Consider the following 25,085-nt stretch of genomic DNA (forward strand, 5'->3'; position numbering starts at 1 on the left):
ATGGCACTTTATTTTTAACAAAGGCAGGTGGTGATTCACAAATCATTCCTGTTCAGACTGGGATATAACCCTGTAGTCTTGAAGAGTGTATATGCTAACCACTTGGCCAATAAGGCTGGCCAGAACTATTGCTTAGGAATTCACTTTTGGTAGTGGAGCAGTCCATTTCTACCTAAATCACCAGAATAAATGCTTAAATCTTCTGAGATAACTGCAATGAAATTGGCAATGTGCACAGTAAATTGTCTCTGGGAGAAAGTTGTATGGCCTGTTGAATCATGTAGCATGTTTTACTGTATGTCTTGTCATTTTTGAGAAACAAAAAAGCAGAGTTTATTTCACATCCTGCTTAGCATAATCAACTTTTTTTTTTTTTTTTTTCAAAATGATCCCTGATGAATATCATGGATCTCTGGAATATCATGGAATTCTTGGGCATTTTGAATCACTTCAAAAATGCCCAAGAATTGCTTTAGACTAAAGGATATGTTGACAGTTCCATAATGTATAGCCTCATTTCATTATTGTCAAAATTTTCCATTGATTCTCCACATTTTTTCTCCCCTTTACCCAAAGAGTGTAATACATGACATTAAAGAAACCCCATGTTCAAACTGGAAGGAACTAGTAAGCATTTTATTATTTTTAATGGCATGTGTGAAAATGTATTTGAATTTGCTTAAACAGTAAATTACCTTAAATTTCACTGATTTCTGTTATTCTTATGATAGGACCAAGATCATAGTAATTAATAAGCAGTTTCAAGGAAATAACGTTGAATTTTTTTTTAAAAATAATAATTCTTAAAAATTTTATAAAGAAATTCTATATTTGTATTTCAAGTGATATCCTGTCCCATTCATATCGACCAAAATAATTTCTTGGAAATATTTCACCTCCTCCTTCTCAAATTGACTTTTATGAACAGGAAATACAAGTGAAAATATTGAATAGTGTGTCGATATGAAGATGTAAAAAAAAAAAGTTATCAATTCAAATATCCGTGATGAATTATCTATTCAAGAAACTATGAACTCTGCAATGTGCTTCAGTGAGTCTCTTTAACCACAGGGCATTACCGGTCATTTCTAAATCTCTCATTTCCTAAGTGAGGCTGTCTCCTTGTGATTTCCATTTGTTTTGATGGTTAACATCATCTTCCTGTATGGTACTTTATTATCTCAAATAGTGATGAAATGCAGTGGTGCTGGAGCAAAATTGGCTAAACCCCTTTATTTTATTTAAAAGGGTTATCCACCTGCAAATCAATATTGAAAATTACCTCATTATTGACATGAAATTAATTTCTCTATACACTTTCTACTCAGATGAGCATCTCAGAGGGAATATGCTGATCTGGACTGCTTATTTGTTTTTGAATGGTGAATTATTGTTCACTTTAAACATTAGCAGTAATCTTATGATTCATCTTGCATTATGATTCAGTTTGTTTTCTCTCTCTCTCAACTTAATTAATGAGAGATCCAGATTTAGGAATCTTAAACTAGTTTTTTTTTTAGCTGTATTTCATTTTTCGTTATGTGGCAAGTAAGAGGAAGATTAATGTAAAATAATTGAGTTACTGAGTGACCACTTTACAAAGGTATATCATCCTAGTGAGGTTACTGCTTTAACTTGTGTGACAAACACTAATGTGGGAATAGAGGTAGATGAATTGAAGGTTCTTAGGATAGTGCAGAATCTCAATGTAAATACTGCTGTGGGATTAGATGGGATATCAGCTAGGGTTTTGTGAGAATGTGCAAGGGAACTGGCAATGCCTTTGACTAAGCTGTTTAATTCAAGTCTCAGCTCTGGTAGAATTGTTAGGGAGTGAAAAGAGGACAAAATTATTCCTTTGCTTAAGGGAGGTTTTAAGACTACAATAGCAAATTATAGACCAATCAGAATCTCAGGCGTGATGGTTAAAAGTACTAGAATAGTTGGTCATGAAAAGAATTCAAGAATGGATAGATAAAAATATGATACTGTATGAGGGCATACATGGCTTTGTGAAAGGTTGGTTATGCCTTAGTAATTTACTAACTTTTTATAATAGAGTAACAGCTGAGTTGGATAAAGGAAATGGCTACACAATGATATTGCTGGATTTTGTAAAGGCATTGGACAGAATACTACATGGAACTGTTAACAAATGGGGATGGATATGACACTTCTTAAGTGGATAAGAGGGTTACTGCTGGACAAATATCAAAAAGTTGTATATGGAGGGGCAGAATTGAGGCAAAAAGAGGTGACTAGTGGTGTGCACAAGGTTCAGTGCTGGGACCGATATAGGAAATAATCTGAAAGGAAATATTCACTTGTTTTCTGATGATGCAAAATTAGGTAGAGTAATACTTAATGAAGATAATGTGGAGAGCTTGCAGGATGATTTAAATAGGCTTACAGTATGGGCAAAAGTTAATAGGTGTCAGTTTAATGTCAATAAATGTAATTTTAGAATAAATATATTACAAGCTGTGTATCACATTGATGGCACTGTACTCCATGAAATAGATGAAGCTATTTCATGCTTAACAGCTTAAAGTTTAGAGGACATATTGCTAAGGTTGCTGAGGTAGCACATAAGATTACTTGGCTAGTGAAGAACACATTAACTATGCCCACATCTGGATTACTGTGCTTAAATCTGGTCCCCTGGGTCAGGGATTCTTAACTGCAGGTAAGGATTTATAGAATGTTTTTAAAATTTTGAAATTTGTTAAAATAATTATATTTTGCTCTTTATTTTATGTTGTTTCAAACTTGTATCATTTTGTATTATGCAGTTTAATGCAGTAGTTTCTTTGTGGTGGCGTTACAAGTTGACTTTTCGCTGCTGGCAACACTGAAAGTTGTGACATCTGCCTACTGGATGTGTGAACATGCGATAGAAGTGTTTCTTTGAAGTTTTAAACAATACTAATACGAATTCATAGAACTTAACATTGTTAAGTACTACTTGAGTGCAATTACTTTTCAAAACTTTCAGTACTGTAATACTGATTTGTTATTTCTTAAAATTTACCCACTTATAAGATGAGCAAATAAAAGGACATTATTTGATTTCCTAAATATAAGTACACCTGGTAGTTCAAAAAGAACACGTGAAAGTAGGGATAATTCCACGGATGATGTGAAACAGACAGTAATGCCAGTTATAAAAGTAAAAAAAAAAGTAAAAGTAAACAAAGGAAATATGATATAAGTTATAAAATTCAGATTTATTAGTGTAGAAATGGACAAAATTCAAAAACCACAATGTGTTGTTTGCAGTGTAGTCCTCTCAAAGGAATTCTGAAACCAAATAAACTAAGAGGGCAATTAGTAAAGATAGGTGAAAGTTTATTGAAGCCATGCATGATTAATATTTGCTAGGAACTGTTTGGGATATCAGAGATTAATAAAATCAAAGAAATATCTATGTTGATAGATATTTGTCATAGAACTACACTGATTGCAGACGATCTCCAAGAGTAGTTAATTCTGTTAAAAATTCTGTGATTTTTCACTAAATAGATGAATCAACTGATGTTTTCAACAAGAGTATCTGTTTGGAATATGTGCAATATATTGATCATAATAAAGAAGATATATTTGAAGAAGTTTTGTTTAGAATTAGAAACTGATACAACTAGTGAAAGTATATTTAACAAAATAAATTTATTTTTCACATTCAATGACTTAGAGTGGCAAAACTGTGTCCGAATGTATACAGATGGTGCAGCTGCTATGACAGGTCATCATATCGGTGTTGTCTCTCGAATAAAACAAATTGCAAATATCCGCACCTATTTACCATATTAATATAATGGCTACTAGTTGTTTCATACACAGAGAACAGCTTCTAAAGAAATGAGTCTGGAATTACACGAAGTAACGATGGTTTGCTGTGAAAGTTATAAATTTTATAAAAGAAAATGCTCTTAATTCAAGACTGTTTTCTGCTCTTTGTGAAGAAGTTGGTGCTGATCATACATCGTTTCTACTTCATACAGAAACTAGATGGCTGTCGAGAGAGAAAATTCTTGCTTGTTTAATTAAAAACGTAAGTCAAAATATTTTTGAATGATAAAAATCTAGTCTGGCCATTTATTTCTTCTTCTTCTTCCTAACATGGAATTTAGGCCAAATGGCCTGTTCCGGTCTCATGCCATCTCTTTCTTTGTCTTCCAATTCTTCTTTTTCCACTTATTTTGTATCTGTATAATGTTTTTGGTAGTCTGTTGTTGTTGTCCATTCGATTTAAATGTTTGAGCCATTTTTGTTTATACTGTCTTATGTAGTAATTAATTGGTTTTATTTTCAGGGATTGTAAGATTTCTTCATTTGTTTTGTGGTCCCACTTGGATTGCAAAACTTTCATATTTGGCAGATATTTTCTGTATTCTAAATCAGCTAAATTTATCTTTACAAGAAAACCAGTCTAATAATTTTCACTATGCTAGATAAAATAGAGGCAATGAAAATAAAACTGCATAGATGGATTCTAAGAGTATATTCAGATATTTTTGTAATGTTTCCAAACTATTTGCAAATGATTTCAGTCTTCATATTTAAATTTCATAAACTACATGTAAATTCTTTAATTATGTCATCTCCAGAGATTAATTGAAAAGTTTGATAAATGTTTTCCAAATTATGAACTTGATTGTAGAAAATTGTGGATTCAAGATCCATATAATAACTGTGAAAATACAAAATTATCACCAACGGATGGTGACACACTACTGGAATTGGCAGAGGATTTAAGTCTGATTTCAGTTTCCAAGAAGAAAAGTTTGGTCCAATTTTGGATACACATCTGGAGGGAATATCCGCACCTATTTACCATTGCCATTCAAAATTTATGGCTTTTTGTTTCTACATATTTGTGTGAAAAGGGATTTTCCACAATGATAAATATTAAAATGAAACAATGAAATCGACTCCGAATAGACTCCTCCATGCGAATAGCATTGAATAGACAAATGCTTCAACAGAGATCTCATTAAAATACATTTAAGTAAAGTTGATTTCTGTTTTCTGATTTTTTTTTTTTTTTTTTTTGTCATTATAATCGGTACATAAAACCACTATTTAAAAACAAAAGTTTAATTATTATTATTATTATGTTACTACAAACTAGGGGGTTGAGAAAATATTTTAGGATACTTAGGGAGCACGACTACTAAAAGGTTAAGAACCACTACCCTGGGTTTCTTGGGTATGAGGAAGCAGTGGAGAGGATTCAGAGGCAAGTGACCAAGGTGGTGAGTGACCTGTTGAATGTTCCCTATGAGAATAGATTTGAAAATGTGTGGATTGCAGAAATTGGTTGATAAGAGAAAAAGAGGGGATATGATAGAAACATTTAAGTTTCTTAAAGGATTTTATTAGGATAGATGCATGGGAAATGTTTCAGCACTTGGCTAGAGAAAGACCAGAACAAGGGGTTATTCCTGGAAGTTGAATAAAGGTGTGGTCAGTAGAGGTGTGAGGACTAGAATTTTTGCTTGGAGAGTGGTGAATGAGTGGAATGGGTTGCCACAGTCAGTTGTGAGTGCTTTTTCTGTTAATGGGTTCAAGTAGAGGTATGATAGTGTGGATAGATTGGATCTCCTACAACGAGTCTTTGGACTCCATGGAGGTGTCTATATAATAATAATTTTTATGACAGTTGTGTCATAATTTATTTTCTTTAGTGTGCAGTCAGAATGTTTTTTGTTCTGAATTAATTGAAAAGTTTGACATTCACCTAGTATATATTCTCTTAATACTAAGATTTTTTTTTCACTTCTTGATTCAAAAAGGTTTGCATTTTAAATGACTGATTTTTTAAAATTTATTTATTTTATTGTTATTTTTTTTGGTTCAGTTCACATTAATTTTCTTAGTTATAATTCATTCATGTGCAGCTATCTAGAAAGTTATTGAGGATCTAAGTAATAATGTTTATTTGTAACTTTACATAGACTTTAGTAATAAATTTTCTTTGATGGTACAGTCATTTTTGGTATGGAGAGCATAATTATATATTTCATCATATTTCTGTTATTTCTTTTTGATTTTTATTTATAATCATTGTCATAGTGTTTTCACTAGCTCTTTTACATGCTGTTAGTTTGTGTGCACATTTATTCCCTGTTAGCAGTAATTATACTTGTGCATTGGAACAGTGTACTTAGTTGTCTTCATATTTATATATTACACTCAACTAATTATTATATTTGAGAATTATCTCATGCAGTTGTTGGGAATGGGAACTGAATTTTTAGTATCCTTTATTTTTAGTCAATCATCATATCTAAAGTTAAAGGTGTTTCCTCTTTTATTGTTTTGTTTAGATTTAATTATGTGTGAAAGTGAATAGAATACAAGTACTCAAGAAGTAAAATGCTGCTAGTTTCTTAAAGTTTTAATTGTAATGAAGGATAAGAAATAATAAAGGTATCTAATTTTTTTAATCTTTTTTTCACAATTCAGGAGTATCTTTATTTAATATAGATATATTTTATTTTCTGTATCATGAGTTGCTATTTATCTTTGCTCTGCTGACTTTTTTAATAAAAAAAAAATGTATTTGGGCATGCTGTTATGTAGTACATTGGGAAATGCTATGCATGTTACAACATGCTGTGTTTATATATTGTGTTGCTGTATTTCATAATTTGAGTTTTTATAGAACTTGTGCAATAGTTATGGAATGATCAGTTCTGAAGAATTTTTTACTTTTTCCTGCAGATATGTAGCATTGAATACACTGTTAAAAACTGTTCATGCAGATTATAATGCTGTTCAAAGGCATCGAAGTACAATCGTAGACTGCCTTAAAGATCCAGATGTATCAATACGCAAGTAAGTTGTATAACTGAGTTAGCTGTGTGTAATTAGGAGAAATTAAAATATTGAATTTTTAATTTTTCAATGGATATTCAAACTAGTGCTGATAATAACATACATGTGGGTAATTAAATTGAAATGGATGGGATTAGATAATAGATTATTTGCATTATATTAGAAACTGGTTGTCTGATAGGTACCAAGAAGTTGTATTTGGAGTGCAATATCCAAGAAGAAAGAGTCACTAGTGATGTGCCCCAAGGATCTATTTTGGGACCTTTAATGTTTTACTTGTATGTTAATGATATTGGAAAGGGTTCGAATGGAGATGCACAGTTGTTTGCAGATGATGCAAGGTTGGAAAGAACTATAAGGAGTAGAATTGATGTGGCTTTATAACAGGACATAAATGGACTGGGCAAGTGGACAGAGTGGATGGAGTTGCCACAAGTTTAATGTTGAAAAGTATAGGGTTGTAAAATTTAGGAAGTAGCAATGGGATGTGAAGGAGATGGAGGGATCTGGGCAATGTTGAATAAGGGCCTAAAATTTAGGATAGCCATTACTAAAATTGTGAGGATATCACAATGGATTATGGTAGTGATGCAAAGGATGCTGACATGCAGAATAAGGATGACTGACTTTATTATCATCAGACAGAAAGGTCAGTTGAAAAGGCATATTTCAGAACATCAGAGCCATATTCAACTTATTAAACCTCATAAATTGAGATCAGCTTGACATAGAATTGGCACTAGTCATGGGATGCATATTTATAAATATGAACATTCAAAGAAGGTAGTGAAGCTGTACTACAGTGCTGTTATTCTTAAGTGTATGATATTAAAAAAAAAAAAATTCTCAATAGGTTTATTCTAGCAACTTTTTTTTTCATTCATTTAATATGGTGATTCAACGGCTGTGAGCTCCTTTTACCAGGAGGTACAACACGACCTCAACTCTCCCCCCCCCCCCCATTTTTATCCAGGTTGGGACCAGCATAGCTGACAATTCAGACCTATGGCTGGATGGATTGTCTTAAGTATTCCTGACTATCAGTGTCAGTTCACGGGTGTTTCAGCTAGAACACAGGTGTGTTCTAGCAACTTATTCTTGTATATGTTAAAAAGGTTACATTTTAATGTGTGATTTTCACTTTAATTGTATTCAAATTTGTTACTCTTCACCCACACTGTGAAGATGAAGATTTTTTACATAAAACAAATATTTAACATTTTGATTGCTGTGGTTATTTACAGTGGTATATGTGTGTGTGTGTCAGATAACCATAGAAGTCCCATTGATATTTCTATATAACCAGAGTTCTAGCAACTTATTCTTGTATATGTTAAAAAGGTTACATTTTAATGTGTGATTTTCACTTTAATTGTATTCAAATTTGTTACTCTTCACCCACACTGTGAAGATGAAGATTTTTTACATAAAACAAATATTTAACATTTTGATTGCTGTGGTTATTTACAGTGGTATATGTGTGTGTGTCAGATAACCATAGAAGTCCCATTGATATTTCTATATAACCAGATAAAGCATTTTTAGGGAGGTTGTATGGATTTGGGATTTATATAGTGTTCAGAAATGTACAAGTGAAAGATAGTCTTGAATGGAAGAAGAAGACACTGTGTTCTGAAAGTTGAGGAGGCTGTAGATGTGATGCACTTGATTCAGGATAGGCTAGATGTATAAGTTGACTAAAGAAGAGAAGTTTTTGATCTAGACCTGGGGATACAAATATAATCCAAAATGGGAGGGGGGGGGGGGTCCTGTAAATGCCACTTTCAGGTTATGCCATTCTAGAACCTTGGCTGTTTTATAATTTTTAATGAACAATAATCAGAGCATCTTTTTAGTTATTTTTTGTAACTGAGATTTCACTAAGCCTTTAGTAAGATGTCATTGACTAATGTTTTACTTAACTAGTTTTTTATGATTCTCTTAAGTAAATCAGTTCTTGTTTTCATCACTTGATATGCATAAGCTACATCTTAAAAGGTTTTAATATCTTGTTTCTGGATGTGATGGTGAGAAGCAACATTCAAGTCTGCTTGTTATAATTTTTTCAGCATACTGCAGATGTTAATCTCTTTTGGTTAGAGATTGAAATTAATACATAAAAAAAAAAGAGGAAGGAACCTGTTTTATTCAATTTCCAGTTAAACTTATTTGGAGTTTAAGCTGTGGGTATGCACTGAAATGTTTCAGTTGTTCTTTAGTTAATGCATATCATAACTAACTTAAACAGATTAAATGTAATCATTATTATTACCAAAGACATTCATGGAGTCAGGGACTCATCAAGGAATGCTGCATATCATGCACATCAGCTGTCATACCATTCCTTGAATTCATTCACATTACCTGCACTCACTACATCTAAAGGCAAGCCATTACAATCATGCACTGCTCTATGTGACAAATTATGCTGAGAAAAATCATCCCTTTCTTGAGTGCATAGATTATGAGTTTCCACTGAGTTTATTCTCTTCACTCTCCTTGAAATAAAAAATTCCATCTTATATGACCCTTTCAGGAGTTCGTAGGTCTCTATCATATTACTCCACTGAACCCCTGTTTGCTAGTACTTTTTTCAGTGTATTGCATCATTTCGGAAACTAGAAGACCAAATCGGTGCACAGTAGGCCAGAAATGGCTCAATCAAAATAACCTCTTATTTTTGTATGGCAATGTTTGCATCAACGTTGCAGTCATCCTGTGAGTCATATTTGCATTCTTACTGTATGACTCTTAAACTTCAATTTCTGATCCACTAATAGCCTGATCACTTCTTCTAGCATAATTCCATCATCATCATCAAATTCCTGATATATACCCTCAAGGGGTGTGCAGGATATGATAGTACTACATGAAAAATTACATCATGACTAACTCCCTACCTACAATTTTCCTCCAAATAAGTCTATTATCTGTCAATACTCCAACATTATCAGTCTTATATTTCTATCTTCTACTGTATCAATTCACCTATATCTTGGTCTTCCTCTGGAACTTTTTACTGCCAACCTGGCAGAGAACACTTGTTTTGCTAATCTTTCCTCTCCCATTCTGTTTCAGTGACCATATTATCTGAGATTAACTCTGCTAACGCATTCCTGGATGCTGACAATATCAAGTTCCTTTCTAATATCTTCGTTTTAATATGATATTGCCATTGATGCCATCTATTCATGCCCTTAATCTATCTCAGGACTCTCATACCTGAGGTCTCTAGTCTTTAGTCAATTGTTTTATTTCTGACCCAGCTCTCAGATCCATAAGTTAAAATTGGTTTGAATACTACCTTGTATACAGCTAATTTAGTGTTTTGGCTGATTCCTCTGTAATTCAATATAACTTTATTCAGTTGACTAACTACCATACCAGCTTTGTTGATTTAGTTGTCTATTCCCATATTTAATTTACCATCTTCACTAAAAATCGTGCCTAAGTAGCTGAAATGTTTTACTTGTTCTACAGGTTCTCCATTTCATAATGCAGTTGATATTTTCAATGTTTCTGTCTATTTTCATTGTCTTTATTTTTTTAATGCTGACCTTCACACCATATCTATTACAACAGTTATTCACTTTAGTCAGGGAATCTTGCAGACTTGTAGCAGATTTATCATCATCATCATCAAATTCCTGCCATGTACCCTCAAGGGGTGTACAGGATATGATAGTACTACATAAAAAATTTACATCATTACTAACTTCCTATCTACAATTTTCCTCCAAATCAGTCTGTTACTTGTCAAGACTCCAACATTACCAGATCTTATATTTCTATCATCTAAGGCACTTTGTACCGTATCAATCCGCCTATATCTTGGTCTTCCTCTGGGTCGTTTTCCTGCCAACTTGGCAGAGAACACTTGTTTTGCTAATCTTTCCATGCCCATTCTGTTTAAGTGACCATACCACCTGAGATTAGCTCAGGTGGTATGGTCATTGCATTCCTGGATGCTGACAATGTCAAGTTCTTTCCTAATATTCTCGTTTTTAGTTTTTAATATGATATTGCCTTTGATTGCCATCTGTTCACGCCTCTAATCTTTCTCAGGACTCTCATAGCTGCGGTCTCTAGTCTTTGGTCAAGTGTTTTACTTCTGACACAGCTCTCAGATCCATAAGTTAAAACTGGTTTGAACACTGTCTTGTATACAGCTAATTTAGTGTTCCAACTAATTTCTCTCTTATTCCATATGAATTTATTCAATTGACTTCCCACCATACCAGCTTTGTTGATTCTGTTGTCTATTTTCATATTTGATTTACCATCTTCACTAAAAATCGTGCCTAAGTAGCTGAAATGTTTTACTTGTTCCACAGGTTCTCCATTCACAACAGAGTTCACATTTTCAATGATTCTGCCTATTTTCATTGTTTTTGTCTTTTTATTACTGACCTCCATACCATATCTATTACAGCAGTTATTCAATTTAGTCAGAGAATCTTGCAGACTTGTAGCGGATTTATTTAGAAGTATAACATCGTCCGCATAAAGCAAAGAGCTGACATTAACATCTCCAACTTTGATATCATGTTTAATACCACTTTCCTTCATAATGTGATCCATATAGATAATGAACAACAGAGGGGAAAATGTACATTCTTGTCTCACACCAGATTTAACATTAAACCATCTTCCTGTACTTCCTTCCATTCTAACTGCTGACTTACAATTCAAATAAAGACTAAGTATTGCCTGATATAATGCTCCATTAACACCATATAACTGTAGTGTATTGAATAGCTTCTCTCTTGGCACCTTGCCATATGCCTTTTCCAAATCGACAAAACTTAAATACAGATCTTTGTTATATTCCCATGCTTTCTCGACTATTTGTTGTAAAGTGAAGATCTGATCCTGACAGCCTCTATTTGACCTGAATCCAGCTTGTTCTTCACCATGCTTTTCTTCCACAATTCTTCTCAACTATTTCTCAAGTATACTTGCATATATCTTACCAGGAACACTCAGAAGGGATGTGCCTCTATAATTCTCACATTCAGTTTTATATCACTTTTTATATATGGGTACTATGAGAGCTCTACTCCAATCATCAGGAATTCGTCCCTCTGTCCAGGCTTTCTGAACTATGCATTGCAGCCACTGTAAGACTTTTATACCACCATACTTCAGCATTTCTGGTTGAATATCATCTACCCCTGCTGCCTTTCCATATTTCAAGCCTTTGATGGCTTTTTCTACTTCAAGTATGGATATGTATTCCTGACTGAATGCCTGGTCAGTGTTTTTATCACTATGCTGTCATCACTGCTTGTTTCATTTAGGAAATTTTCAAAGTAATTACTTCATACTTCAAAGATTTCCTTTTCTCCCATTTCCATGTCACCTTTATCATCTCTGACTCCTTTTACAGCACTTTTTCCTCCATTCCTAAGCTTCTTCAACAACCTCCAGAATATTTTGTCACCTTCTTGATATTTATTTTCTATGTTTTTGCCAAAGTCCTCCCATGACTTTTGTTTAGCTAGTTTTACACACTTTTCAGCTTTCTTACATTTGTCTCTCTATTCTCTAAGAGCAAAAGCCGAATTATTTGCCAGGAACTTTTGATATGCTTTCTTCTTTTCCTTCATTGCCTCTTTAACTTCCTGTGTCCACCATGGAGTTCTGATTTTTCTATCCTTGGAGACAACCTCACCACATGCCTCTCTGGCTGAATTAATCAAGGTTTTCTTCATGGCTTGCCACTGAATCTCCAAGATTTGGTTTCTGTTCTCAAACTCTTTCATTTTTTCTTCAATAATCTTTCTTTCTTTATTATTGCCCAAATCACTCTACTTGACACTGTCTGCCATTCAAGAAGATGAGCCTCGTATTTTGTGTTGAATACTATGGCTACTCCTTCTTTTCCTTGATTGTCATTGCCTGAATATAACGTTTTGTATTTATTGCTCAGAAAGATCTAACCAGTTTTTGTCTTTTTTGTTTCAGTCACCCCTATTATGTCGATGTGGTACTTATCTAATTCCTCCACTAGCCCCATTTCTTTGCCATTCAGGCTTCTTATGTTGATAGTACAGATCTTTAACTCTGGTGATGTTGAGTTGGGGTGTGTTTTCAGATTTGTTCCAGTAGCTGACTTTTCGCTGTCCGCCCTGTTTCCTCTGGCAAAAACAACGGGGGCCTTGTTTAACCGGGTGATGCCCCAGAAGGCATGAAATTTTGTCACGTTGTACCATCATTTTGTATTTTGGTTTAACCAATAGGAATACAATTTGATCAGCTAAATCCCAAATTGCCAGCCCATCCTCATTCGTTCAGTATTCGGGTAGATACCCAACAGGGTGCACCACGAGAAGGTGAGGATTGGACATAGGTCAGAAGCCCTGGTCTGTTCTCTGCATTCCTTTAAAGGCTATGTGGAGGTCTCCTCTCAGTTATACAACTTTGACCCTTAAGCTCTCCTAGCATAATTTCATCAATATAAATAGATCATTGGATAGCTCATCATACTGAACTGCATAACTTTACATTTACTAATATTCAACTGATAGCCATTTTCACATGCTCATAGTTCCAAATTATTCAAATCATTCAAAAAACGCTGCATATTCTTCATCTATCATGCTTATTTTTGTATCATCAGCAAGCAGTTTTGTCTCCTGTCAGATCCTTCCCAGTCAGTAAGCCATACTCTCATCCAAGCTAATAGTTCATAATCCAATCTCGTATCCTTCAAGTCATGCAACGTTCCTGTCAAAAGCCTTAGAAAAGTCCAAAAATATCACGATGTATCCATTCATTTTCCTAGTTTAACTCGACCATATTATAAAATATGACCTTTCTATAGGCAACCCATGCTGTTTATTGAAGTATAGATTTTCTTTCAACCTATTTCTGTATGTGATTTCTTACCATCTTTTTCAAAATCTTCACAACCACTTTAGAGACACTTTTAGTTAGACACATTGGTCCTTGCCCCACCTTTTTTGCAATAGGTGGTGCAAATTCAACACCTGTGGAATCTTCCCTTTATTGAAACTCAAACAACAAGTGAAAGTTGCAGCCAGTTCAGCTGGACACTCTCTTAGCATCCATGCCAATATTCTATCAGTCCTTATTGCCAAATTCTTATTTAGTTTGTGCAACTAGTACCTCCTTCTCATACATCTGAGTTTTTTGTTTTTTTTCATCCAGTGTAGATGTAATATTCAGCTTTATATTGCATACAACAGGTTGATAGCTCTTAGTAAAATGGACATTCATTAGTTGAACATTTCCTTCTGTATCTGCCACTCATGTATCACTTGCATTCGGTAGCATTCTTCTTTCACATTTTCTTTTACTCGTAGCATAATGATGGAATTCTTTTTGTTGTCTTTAGTCTTCAGAACCAGTGTCTTTTTATACTTTAACTTTGCTTTCATGTAGTACTGTCATATCATGTACACCTCTTGATGGTTCATGGCAGGAATTTGATGATGATGAACTTTGCTTTCTGTACCACAGTGTAACTCTTTGTCTGGTCCTTATAATTTTCATAACCAATGATCCTTTTACACATGGTATTCCTTTCATGTCATCTTCTATTTTTGTCATGGTGTACCATCATTTTGTATATTGGTTTAAGCCAATAAAAATACAATTTGGTCGGCTAAATCCCAAATTGCCAGCCCATCCTCGTTTGTTCAGTATCCAGGTAGATACCCAACAGGGTGCACCATGAGAACGTGAGGATTGGACATTAGGTCAGAAGCCCTGGTCGGTTCTCCACATTCCTTTAAAGACTATGTGGAGGTCTCCTCTCAGTTATACAGCTTTGACCCTTAAGCACCCCTATCAAGAAGGTGGTAAGATATTCTGGAGGTTGTTGAAGAAACTTAGAAATGGAGGAAAGAGTGCTCTAATAGGAGTTAGAGATGATAAAGGTGACATGAAAAAATGGGAGAAAAAGATATCCTTGAAGTATGGAGTAATTACTTGGAAAAATTGCTAAATGAAACAAGCAGTGATAGCACAGTGGTAAAAAACACTCAACAGGGATACGGTCAGGAATACATACTTGAAGTAGAAAAAACCATCAAAGGCTTGAAATGTGGAAAGACAGCAGAAGTACAAGATATTCGACCAGAAATACTGAAGTAAGGTGGTATAAAAGTCTTACAGTGGCTGCACTGCATAGTTCAGAAAGCCTGGACCGAGGGACGAATTCCTGATGATTGGAGTAGAGCTCTAATAGTACCCATATATAAAAAGGGAAATAAAGCTGAATGTGAGAATTACAGAAGTATTTCCCTACTGAGTGTTCCTGGCAACATTTATGCCAGTATACTTGAGGAACGGTTGAGAAGAATTGTGGAAGAAAAGCTTGGTGAAGAACAGGCTGGATTCAAGCCAAATAGAGGCTGTCAGGATCAGATCTTCACTTTACAACAAATAGCTGAGAAAGCATGGGAATATAACAAAGATCTGTATTTAAGTTTTGTCGATCTGGAAAATATCGACAAAATGGTGTAATAGATATATGCCAAGAGAGAAGCTATTCAATACGCTACAGTTATATGGTGTCAATGGAGCATTATATCAAGCAATACTTAGTCTTTATTTGAGTTGCAAGTCAGCAGTTAGAATTGAAAAAAGTACAGGAAGATGGTTTAATGTTAAATCTGGTGTGAGACAAGAATGTACATTTTCCCCTCTGTTGTTCATTATCTATATGGATCATATATGGTATGGAGGTCAGTAATAAAAAGACAAAGACAATGAAAATAGGCAGAATCATTGAAAATGTGAACTCTGTTGTGAATGGAGAACCTGTGCAACAAGTAAAACATTTCAGCTACTTAGGCACGATTTTTAGTGAAGATGGTAAATCAAATATGGAAATAGACAACAGAATCAACAAAGCTGGTATGGTAGGAAGTCAATTGAATAAATTCATATGGAATAAGAGAGAAATTAGTCGGAACACTAAATTAGCTATATACTAGACAGTGTTCAAACCGGTTTTAACTTATGGATCTGAGAGCTGGGTCAGAAGTAAAACACTTGCCCAAAGACTAGAGACCGCAGATATGAGAGTCCTGAGAAAGATTAGAGGCGTGAACAGATGGCATCAATGGCAATATCATATTAAAAACGAGGATATTAGGAAAGAACTTGACATTGTCAGCATCCAGGAATGCGTTAGCAGAGCTAATCTCAGGTGGTATGGTCACTCAAACAGAATGGGCGAAGAAAGATTAGCAAAACAAGTGTTCTCTGCCAGGTTGGCAGGAAAACAACCCAGAGGAAGACCAAGATATAGGTGGATTGATACAGTACAAAGTGCCTTAGACAACAGAAATATAAGATCTGATAATGTCTGGGTCTTGACAAGTAACAGACTGATTTGGAGGAAAATTGTAGATAGGAAGTTAATGATGTAAATTTTTCATGTAGTACTATCATATCCTATATACCCCTTGATGGTACATGTCAGGAATTTGATGATGATCATGTCATCTAACCAATAATCTCTTTTGCTCACATATCCATTTCACTCCTACAGTGTTTATTCTATGAATTCTGATATTGCATCACTTAACTTTGTTTTTATTCTTCTCATGAAGTGCTGATATCCTTCCCATCCAGCAGTTGATACCATGATACTGAACCTAGTATTCTCCTTGGTGGATATAATTCCTGGCTTTCTAGTTCAGTATGTAACACTTTCTGAATGATATATTTGACCACTTTCACATCAGTACAGCAAGATCACTGTTTCAGTTAACGACATCACTGTCAACAATGACATCTTTAACTGAAACCCTTGATCCCCATGCGATAATCATGTCTTAACACTCTTTGACTTTTAATTCCTTCTGACACATGCTACATGAGGAAGTTGTCTTAGAACAGTTCAATAAATTTGGCTTTGTTCTTGCAATGAGATTTTACCATTACCCAATCAATGATTAGATAATTAAAGGCACCCATAATGATTACTTATTTACATACATCAAGTTTATTTAGTGATTAATTTCATCATCAGCAACTGACCTGCTGGGTCTGTAACATCTCACCATGTATTTGATCTTGTTAGATGGCTACTCACACAGTATAGTTTAAAATTCACTGTAATCATATGCTTCCATTCAGTTATTTAGGTAATGGTACCATCACCTAAGTAAAGAACTATTAGCATTTTTGGAAAAAGATTGATATAGATTTCAGTTAACAGTTTTCTAATTTAGTATATGGCAGTAGAAATGTAAACTTACGTTACAATAAATGGATCTTTTTTAAAAAAAGTGATGCTTTTTTAACCTAGGAATTTATAATTTGTATTAAACTTTCCTCTCCAAAAATGCTTATATATAGGACATTTTACTTTAATATTAAAATTCTTTAGTTGTCTAGATCTATATTTCGTTTATAATTGTTTTTATTGTTTGTTTTTTGTTTTCATAATTTCAGGAGAGCAATGGAACTGTGTTTTGCACTTGTTAATGGTAACAATATTCGTACCATGACTAAAGAACTGTTAATATTTTTGGAAAAGACTGATCCAGATTTCAAATCGCAATGTTCTTCTAATTTATTTATTGCAGCAGAAATGTAAGTCTTTGTGCAGTAAGAAAAAAAATGAAACTTTTGTTAGTGTATTAGTTTGCATAAATTATTTTAGAGTTTATTTTTATAATTTCTTCTCTAGAATATTTTGGAAATACTGGCATATAGTTCTTATGGGATGACAAAGAATTACAGGTAACTCTCATTATATGCACTTTCATTATCTGCATATTTTCATATACACACACACACACACACACACACACACACGGTTTGGTTTCGCTTTGGTACATAAGAACTGTTGCTGTTTTTTATCCAGGTTTCTAGGTTGTTGAAGCTTCCATGCAGACACCTTGTTTCCAACTGTTCATTTTGCTCAGTGTCCATTTTATGTCCCTGCTATCTTATTGGTCTACACGGAATTGTCTTTATCTGTAAATAACTTCTGTGTCCTGACCAATGAAGATTTGGATATGGAAAAGCACATCAGTAAGCTGATATCTCAATCTTTTAAGTTGATAGACAGTGTCATGGCTCTTTGAAGAACATGACTCTGAACATGGGGATTTCTAAATTGAAAAGGGACACCGAAAACATCCATAAATGTATGAGGATGTCTGCAATCAGAAGATGAAAACTGCAAGTAGAGTTCCTTATCAGAGATTCTTGAAAAAATGATCTTCAGCTTTCCATAAGCCTTCAACTTCAGCATACCAGTTAAAGAAAATATGGTTAAGACTGTTTACAAAGTATTAATCCTGAAAATAAAGAACTGTTTTAATAATTTTTTTTTAATGTTCTGAATATTTTATTTACTACATATTATGTCTTAATGTGTTTGAAAAATTCGTGCATTTTCGATTGAATTAATCTACAAAGGGGTACTTAAGGGTCAAAGCTGTGTAACTGAGAGGAGACCTCCACATAGCCTTTAAAGGAATGCCGAAAACCGACCAGGGCTTCTGACCTAATGTCCAATCCTCACCTAGTGGTGCACCCTGTTGGGTATCTACCTGGATACTGAACGAACAAGGATGGGCTGGCAATTTGGGATTTAGCCAACTAAATTGTATTCTTATTGGCTTAAACCAATATAGAAAATGATGGTACAGCATGACAAAATTTCATGTCTGCTGGGGCATCGCCCGTTTAAACAAGGTCCCCGTTGTTTTCGCCAGGAAACCAGGTCAAACAGCGAAAAGTCAGCTACTGGAACAAATCTGAAAGCACGCCCAAACTCAACATCACCAAAGTTAAAGATCAGTACTATCAACATAAGAAGCCTGAATGGCAAAGAAATGGAACTAGTGGAGGAATTAGATAAGTACCAGATCGACATAATAGGGGTGACTGAAACAAAAAAGGCAAAAACTGGTGAGATCTTTTTGAGCAATAAATACAAAATGTTATACTCAGGAAGTGACAATCAAGGAAAAGAAGGAGTAGCCATAGTATTCAACACAAAATACTAGGCTAATCTTCTTGAATGGCAAGCAGTCTCAAGTAGAGTGATGTGGACAAATATCAAAATGGGGAATTGGACAATGAGACTTATTTGTGTCTATGGTCCCACAGAAGGTTCTACTAAGGTAGAAGTGGATGAATTTTTTGAGGCTTTAGAGAAGGCTACTGACACAATGAAAAAGGAAAAGTTGGTCCTTGTTGGAGATCTAAATAGCAGAGTAGGAAGTGATAGTCAGACATACAAAATGTTTTGGTAAAATTTGGAGAAAAGAGCAAAGCTAATAATAATGGCAAATACTTGTTGGATTTCTGCTCAGGACATGGACTGGTTATTACTAACACCATATTCCAACATAAAAATGTGCACAAATTCACATGGAGAGAAGAGGCTAGGAATAAGAAAAGTTTCATTGACTATGTTATTGCTGATAGTGATGTTTTCTCCCTGGTGCAGGACACCAGAGTGTACAGAGGATTTGAAATTGAAAGTGATCACTATTTAGTCTTGAGCAGAATAAAATGGAATTTCATATCGAAAAGAATGACATATAAGAAAGTTTTAAAGCGAATAAAAGTTGAGCAGCTCTCAGATGTGAACTGTAGACTAACATATACAAAGATTATTGAAGAAAAAATGAAAGAGTTTGAGAACAGGAACCAAACCTTGGAGATTCAGTGGCAAGCCTTGAAGAAAACCCTGATTGATTCAGCTAGAGAGGCATGTGGTGAGGTTGTCTGCAAGGATAGAAAAATCAGAACTCCATGGTGGACACAGGAAGTTAAAGAGGCAATGAAGGAAAATAAGAAAGCATATCAAAAGTTCCTGTGAAATAAGTCAGCTTGTGCTTTTAGAGAATACAGAGACAAATGCAAGAATGCTAGACACTGTGTAAAACTAGCTAAACAAAAGTCATGGGAGGACTTTGGCAAGAATATAAAAAAATAAATATCAAGAAGGTGGCAAAATATTCTGGAGGTTGTTGAAGAAGCTTAGGAATGGAGGAAAGAGTGCTGTAAAAGGAATTAGAGATGATAAAGGTGAAATGAAAACAGGAGAAAAAGATATCCTTGAAGTATGGAGTAATTACTTTGAAAAACTGCTAAATGAAACAAGCAGTGATGACAGCACAGTGATAAAAAACACTGACCAGGCATGCAGTCAGGAATACATATCCATACTTGAAGTAGAAAAAGCCGTCAAAGGCTTGAAATGTGGAAAGGCAGCAGGAGTAGATGATATTCGACCAGAAATGCTGAAGTATGGTGGTATAAGAGTCTTACAGTGGCTGCACTGCATAGTTCAGAAAGCCTGGACAGAGGGACGAATTCCCGATGATTGGAGTAGAGCTCTCATAGTACCCATATATAAAAAGGGAAATAAAACTGAATGTGAGAATTACAGAGGTATTTCCCTACTGAGTGTTCCTGGCAAGATCTATGCAAGTATACTTGAGAAACGGTTGAGAAGAATTGTGGAAGAAAAGCTTGGTGAAGAACAAGTTGGATTCAGGTCAAATAGAGGCTGTCAGGATCAGATCTTCACTTTACGACAAATAGTGGAAAAATCATGGGAATATAACTAAGATCTGTATTTAAGTTTTGTCGATTTGGAAAAGGCATATGACAAGGCGCCAAGAGAGAAGCTATTGAATATGCTACTGTTATATGCTGTCAATGGGGCATTCTATCAATCATTATCCCCTCTGTTATTCATTATCTATATGGATCATATTATGAAGGAAAGTGGTATTAAACGTGATATCAAAATTGGAGATGTTAATGTCAGCTCTTTGCTTTATGCGGATGATGTTATACTTCTAAATAAATCCACTACAAGTCTGGAAGATTCTCTGACTAAATTAAATAACAGTTGTAATAGATATGGCATGGAGGTCAGCAATAAAAAGACAAAGACAATGAAAATAAGCAGAATCATTGAAAATGTGAACTCTGTTGTGAATGGAGAACCTGTGGACCAATAAAACATTTTAGCTACTTAGATTGAATTTTAGTGAAGATGGTAAATCAAATATGGATATAGAACAGAATCAACAAAGCTGGTATGGTAGGAAGTCAATTGAATAAATTCATATGGAATAAGAGAGAAATTAGTCGGAACACTAAATTAGCTATATACTAGACAGTGTTCAAACCGGTTTTAACTTATGGATCTGAGAGCTGGGTCAGAAGTAAAACACTTGACCAAAGACTAGAGACCGCAGATATGAGAGTCCTGAGAAAGATTAGAGCTGTGAACAGATGGCATCAATGGCAATATCATATTAAAAACAAGGATATTAGGAAAGAACTTGACATTGTCAACATCAGGAATGCGTTAGCAGAGCTAATCTCTTGTGGTATGGGCACTTAAACAGAATGGGCGAGGAAAGATTAGCAAAACAAGTGTTCTCTGTGAGGTTGGCAGGAAAACAACCCAGTGGAAGACCAAGATATAGGTGGATTGATACGGTACAAAGTGCCTTAGACGATAGAAATATAAGATCTGATAATGTTGGAGTCTTGACAAGTAACAGACTGATATGGAGGAAAATTGTAGATAGGAAATTAGTATTGACGTAAATTTTTTATGTAGTACTATCATATCCTGTACATCCCTTGAGGCTACTTGTCAGGAAATTGATGATGATTAATCTACAAAAATTGGAATCTCACTCATTTGGCAGTTTAACCTCTATTATCCTGGCATTTTCGATATATACTGCAATTCTTGAGAACACAATTCCTTCATATAATAAGAGTTAACTGTACTGTAAATGAAAACCAAAAACTAAAAGAAATTTGAAATTACTGAAAAATTTATTTTAGCATGATTTAAATAAATTTTTCAGTAATTTCAAATTTCTTTTAGCATGATTTAAATATCACATTTATTATTCAAATTGCAGTGATTTCTGAACATTTTAGGCACAGTTGACTTTTTTTTTTATAGAAATATATTTACAATACTGTTATAACAGACATGCTATAACAAACTAATCTTACCTGTGAGTATGCACTTATTTCGTAATTGTTTTGTAATTGGCTGCACCTTTGTAATATTTCTCTATATGCTTTATTTTCTGTTATTAATTAATCATCTCTACTCTGTTCTTACTTATATTAGTTTATCTGTACTGCCCTTCTAACTCTTTATCCTTTAATACTTTAACTTCCTATTCTTTAACTTTTAATCTACTTTTAGTATTTTTCCTATACTGGGAGAACTCTGAAAATTTATTTAGATTAATCAACTGGGCCACCAGTGCTCTCCTTGTGGTATAAGATATAATAATACTTCCAGTAGAGCTCACTCTGAAATTATCCTAAAGCCCTTCTTAACATTAAACAGTCGTGGCTAACATTAAATTCCTTAAATCAGTAAATTAATCTGTTCCATCATAGGTTGTTGTAGTCTTTCGACCTCCTACTGTTACGTCGTTGTTTTATTATATATTTTACCTCTATTGTTCTCCTTGTGCCTACTGAGATCTGGCTTCTAAACTGACTTTCTGGGGCCGTTTCTCTCTTCGAGCTCTGACGAAATTTATTTGTTAATGCTGCACCAGTCAGAACTCTACGATAGAAATTCTTATCCGAAGAAACTTTCCCAGAATTCAAGTAATACCTTATATAGATTAAGTAGTTAGGTAGATGGAGTTCTCAGTATGCAGTAATGGCCTTGACAATCTTAAATTCCCCTTTTTTTCTCTAATCATTTGTTCGATATTTTCGTGAGTGGTAAAATTCAATCTCTTACTCAGACAAACTCAGGTATACATGGGAAAACACATTTATTTAATCAAGCAAATCAAGGTTAATACTAAAATACAAGTAAAGCAGGGTAATAATAATCAAACAGACAGGCTATTCAAACACACTCATGAGAATCTCATGTTCATCTATACCACAAACACGGATGTCAGTATTAAATGAGATTACTTCTACTAACGACCCATACACATTAAACTTGGTCTTGACAACTTATGAACATAGACTACCAGTCCAATTTGATTAACATAACACAGGAAACGGTCTCAAAAATCTCTCTCTCTTCTTTTCTAAACTCTCTTCATTTTACACCTTCGTCACCAATAGATAACACATAAAGAGAAGATTTGTACATTACCATCTTGTTAGATGTTTTCTTAATCCTTCTGTCTGTTCTCTGTTATAGATTGTCCCTCTGTACGATGGATTGCTGCCTCGTGGGAGCCATGTGCTCATCCCGAATTAGGCACTTGTTTCTTCTGAGGTTACGAACTTTTCGCGTCGCCGCTTCTAACACGATTTACCTTCAAAGGAATCCTTTGCTGCTTTCTCATCAGATAGATCCACACCAATGGTCTAAAACTCGAATGCTGCCGTCATCTCGTGCTATATTTTCTTCGATTCGTGTCGCTCAGCAACGGGAAACATGCTGCTGCTTTGCCGTCTTCACACGTCTTGTCGGGTATCAGGCATGCTGATCCACTCAGGAACTTCGAGCAGGAGACCCACAGGGAGGGCACACGCGACCGGGGAACACCACAGGCACCAGGAGAAAAAATGTAAAAAAAAAAAAAGCAAAAAGAAGTCCCTCTAAACGATGTGAATCCATTTTAAATCCCATTATAGTGCCCTCTTTCTGCACTCCAGACTTGTCTACGACCCTCTCCCATTTGCTGTCTCCGAGTGACGTCACCTGCTTGCTGTACGCGCATCGCTTTTTTCAGGGAACATGAATTTCTTGCGCCTTCCACAAATGCCTACTCATCGCTTGTTATGCTATCTTTGGTGGTCAAACTGCAACCTTTGAACTTTTGTTCGCACGATGATACACGACTTTATACATGCCATATTTTAACATTGATGTTTTTGACAAATTAAGATTCCATCTATATTAGACAATAACTTTAAACATAGTACAATTTAATATTTATTTCCTCCTTCGATTTCATTTTATTTTAAGATTCAACCTCTTTTATATTTTAATTCCTTTTTAAGCAAAGTTAATATCTGCATCTTCACATATTATGTCTGTTTTGCCAAGAGTACAAGTGTGCTTTTGCTTGATATTATTCTCTTGTTAAATCTTGAATGGAGTGGTTGTATTCTTGATAGAGCCATCATTCAAGATCTAACACTGCGTTATCAGTGACCGTAATTCCTCCATGTCTGAGGAGTCTACACCTTCCTTATTGATTAATCTCCCATGGTCTGTTTTGTTTAATACAATTGTATTGGTTTTGTCCACCTTTTTCTCCTTTTGGTTTAGTTTAAGTTTCCCGTTTGAGCATCTGGATCCTCTTCGTGCTTTCCTTCACTTTTGAAATCATTTCCTTTCTTAATGGCACATACTTGGTTAGCACTCAAGGCGGGATGGAGGTCATCTAATCTCTCTTCCTTCTACTTCACTGCAAGGAAACACTCTTCTAAATTTTTGATCTTTTTCTTGTATGCAGTTTCCTTGAATTCCTCCTTTAATCTCAGCCTGAACTGGTGGAAAACAGCGAAATCAAGGTGATTCTTTTCTTCATCAGAGACGCTTAGACTATTCGTCAAGTTTAATAGTCTGTTATAAAATTCGGTGACCATCTCCTTTCTCTCTCTCTTGAGTGCATTTTTTGCATTTTCCATAGGTTAGAACCCATGCTTCATACCTTGGAGAACTGGGAAGTCAGAGAGTCCTTGAATTTCTTGTATTCCAAGGTGTCGCGGAGAACTGGAGACAAATGCAAGAAATTCCTGGCCCTTCCGACCAGTTTATTCCTCAGTAGGATTAGCAAATGGAAGTCTGACCAGTTTCCTAATCTTATAAGTCTTCAGCAAAATTAAAAAAAGACAAAACATCATCATGGTCCTCTCCAGAGAATTGTGAGATGATTCGGAATCTACAAGTAGTAACTTGTAGCTTCCGAATTCGTGTTATCCACATTCATGCTTTACAAAAATTAATTTTTCAGAATATTTTAAATTTTGTCGCCTTGATCTTTATTCAAAACTGTTTCAATCCAAATAATTTAACCTAATTATTGTGGATTTTATCCTGTTGACTACTGTGGCATTGTAGTCTTTTCTTATGTGTGTACTTATTTCTTAATTTCTGCAAGCTTTTGTAATCTTTCTCTATACTGTTTTATTTTCTATTATTAATTAATCATCTCTACTCTATTCTTACTTTTATTAGTTTATCTCTACTGCCCTTCTAACTCTTTATCCTTTGATACTTTAACTTCCTATTCTTTATTAACTTTTACTTTACTTTACTTTTA

At 34.6% G+C, this 25,085-nt stretch overlaps 1 protein-coding gene across 3 annotated transcripts in view; it reads left to right on the forward strand.

The window, feature by feature from the left end:
- LOC150103156 (AP-1 complex subunit gamma-1-like) overlaps positions 1-25,085 on the forward strand; it is a 418,791-nt gene that overhangs the window by 230,406 nt on the left and 163,300 nt on the right. For all 3 annotated transcript variants that reach the window (XM_090398388.1, XM_090398390.1, XM_090398391.1), the window contains 2 exons: positions 6,727-6,840; positions 17,275-17,415. In XM_090398388.1, coding sequence (XP_090254514.1) covers positions 6,727-6,840; positions 17,275-17,415 — 255 coding nt within the window. The remainder of the gene's footprint in view (positions 1-6,726; positions 6,841-17,274; positions 17,416-25,085) is intronic.

Source organism: Typopeltis vanoorti, chromosome 9, assembly GCF_054136105.1.
Source record: "Typopeltis vanoorti isolate ZY-2024b chromosome 9, IOZ_Tvanoo_1.0, whole genome shotgun sequence".
In the NCBI taxonomy this organism is placed as follows: domain Eukaryota; kingdom Metazoa; phylum Arthropoda; class Arachnida; order Uropygi; family Thelyphonidae; genus Typopeltis; species Typopeltis vanoorti.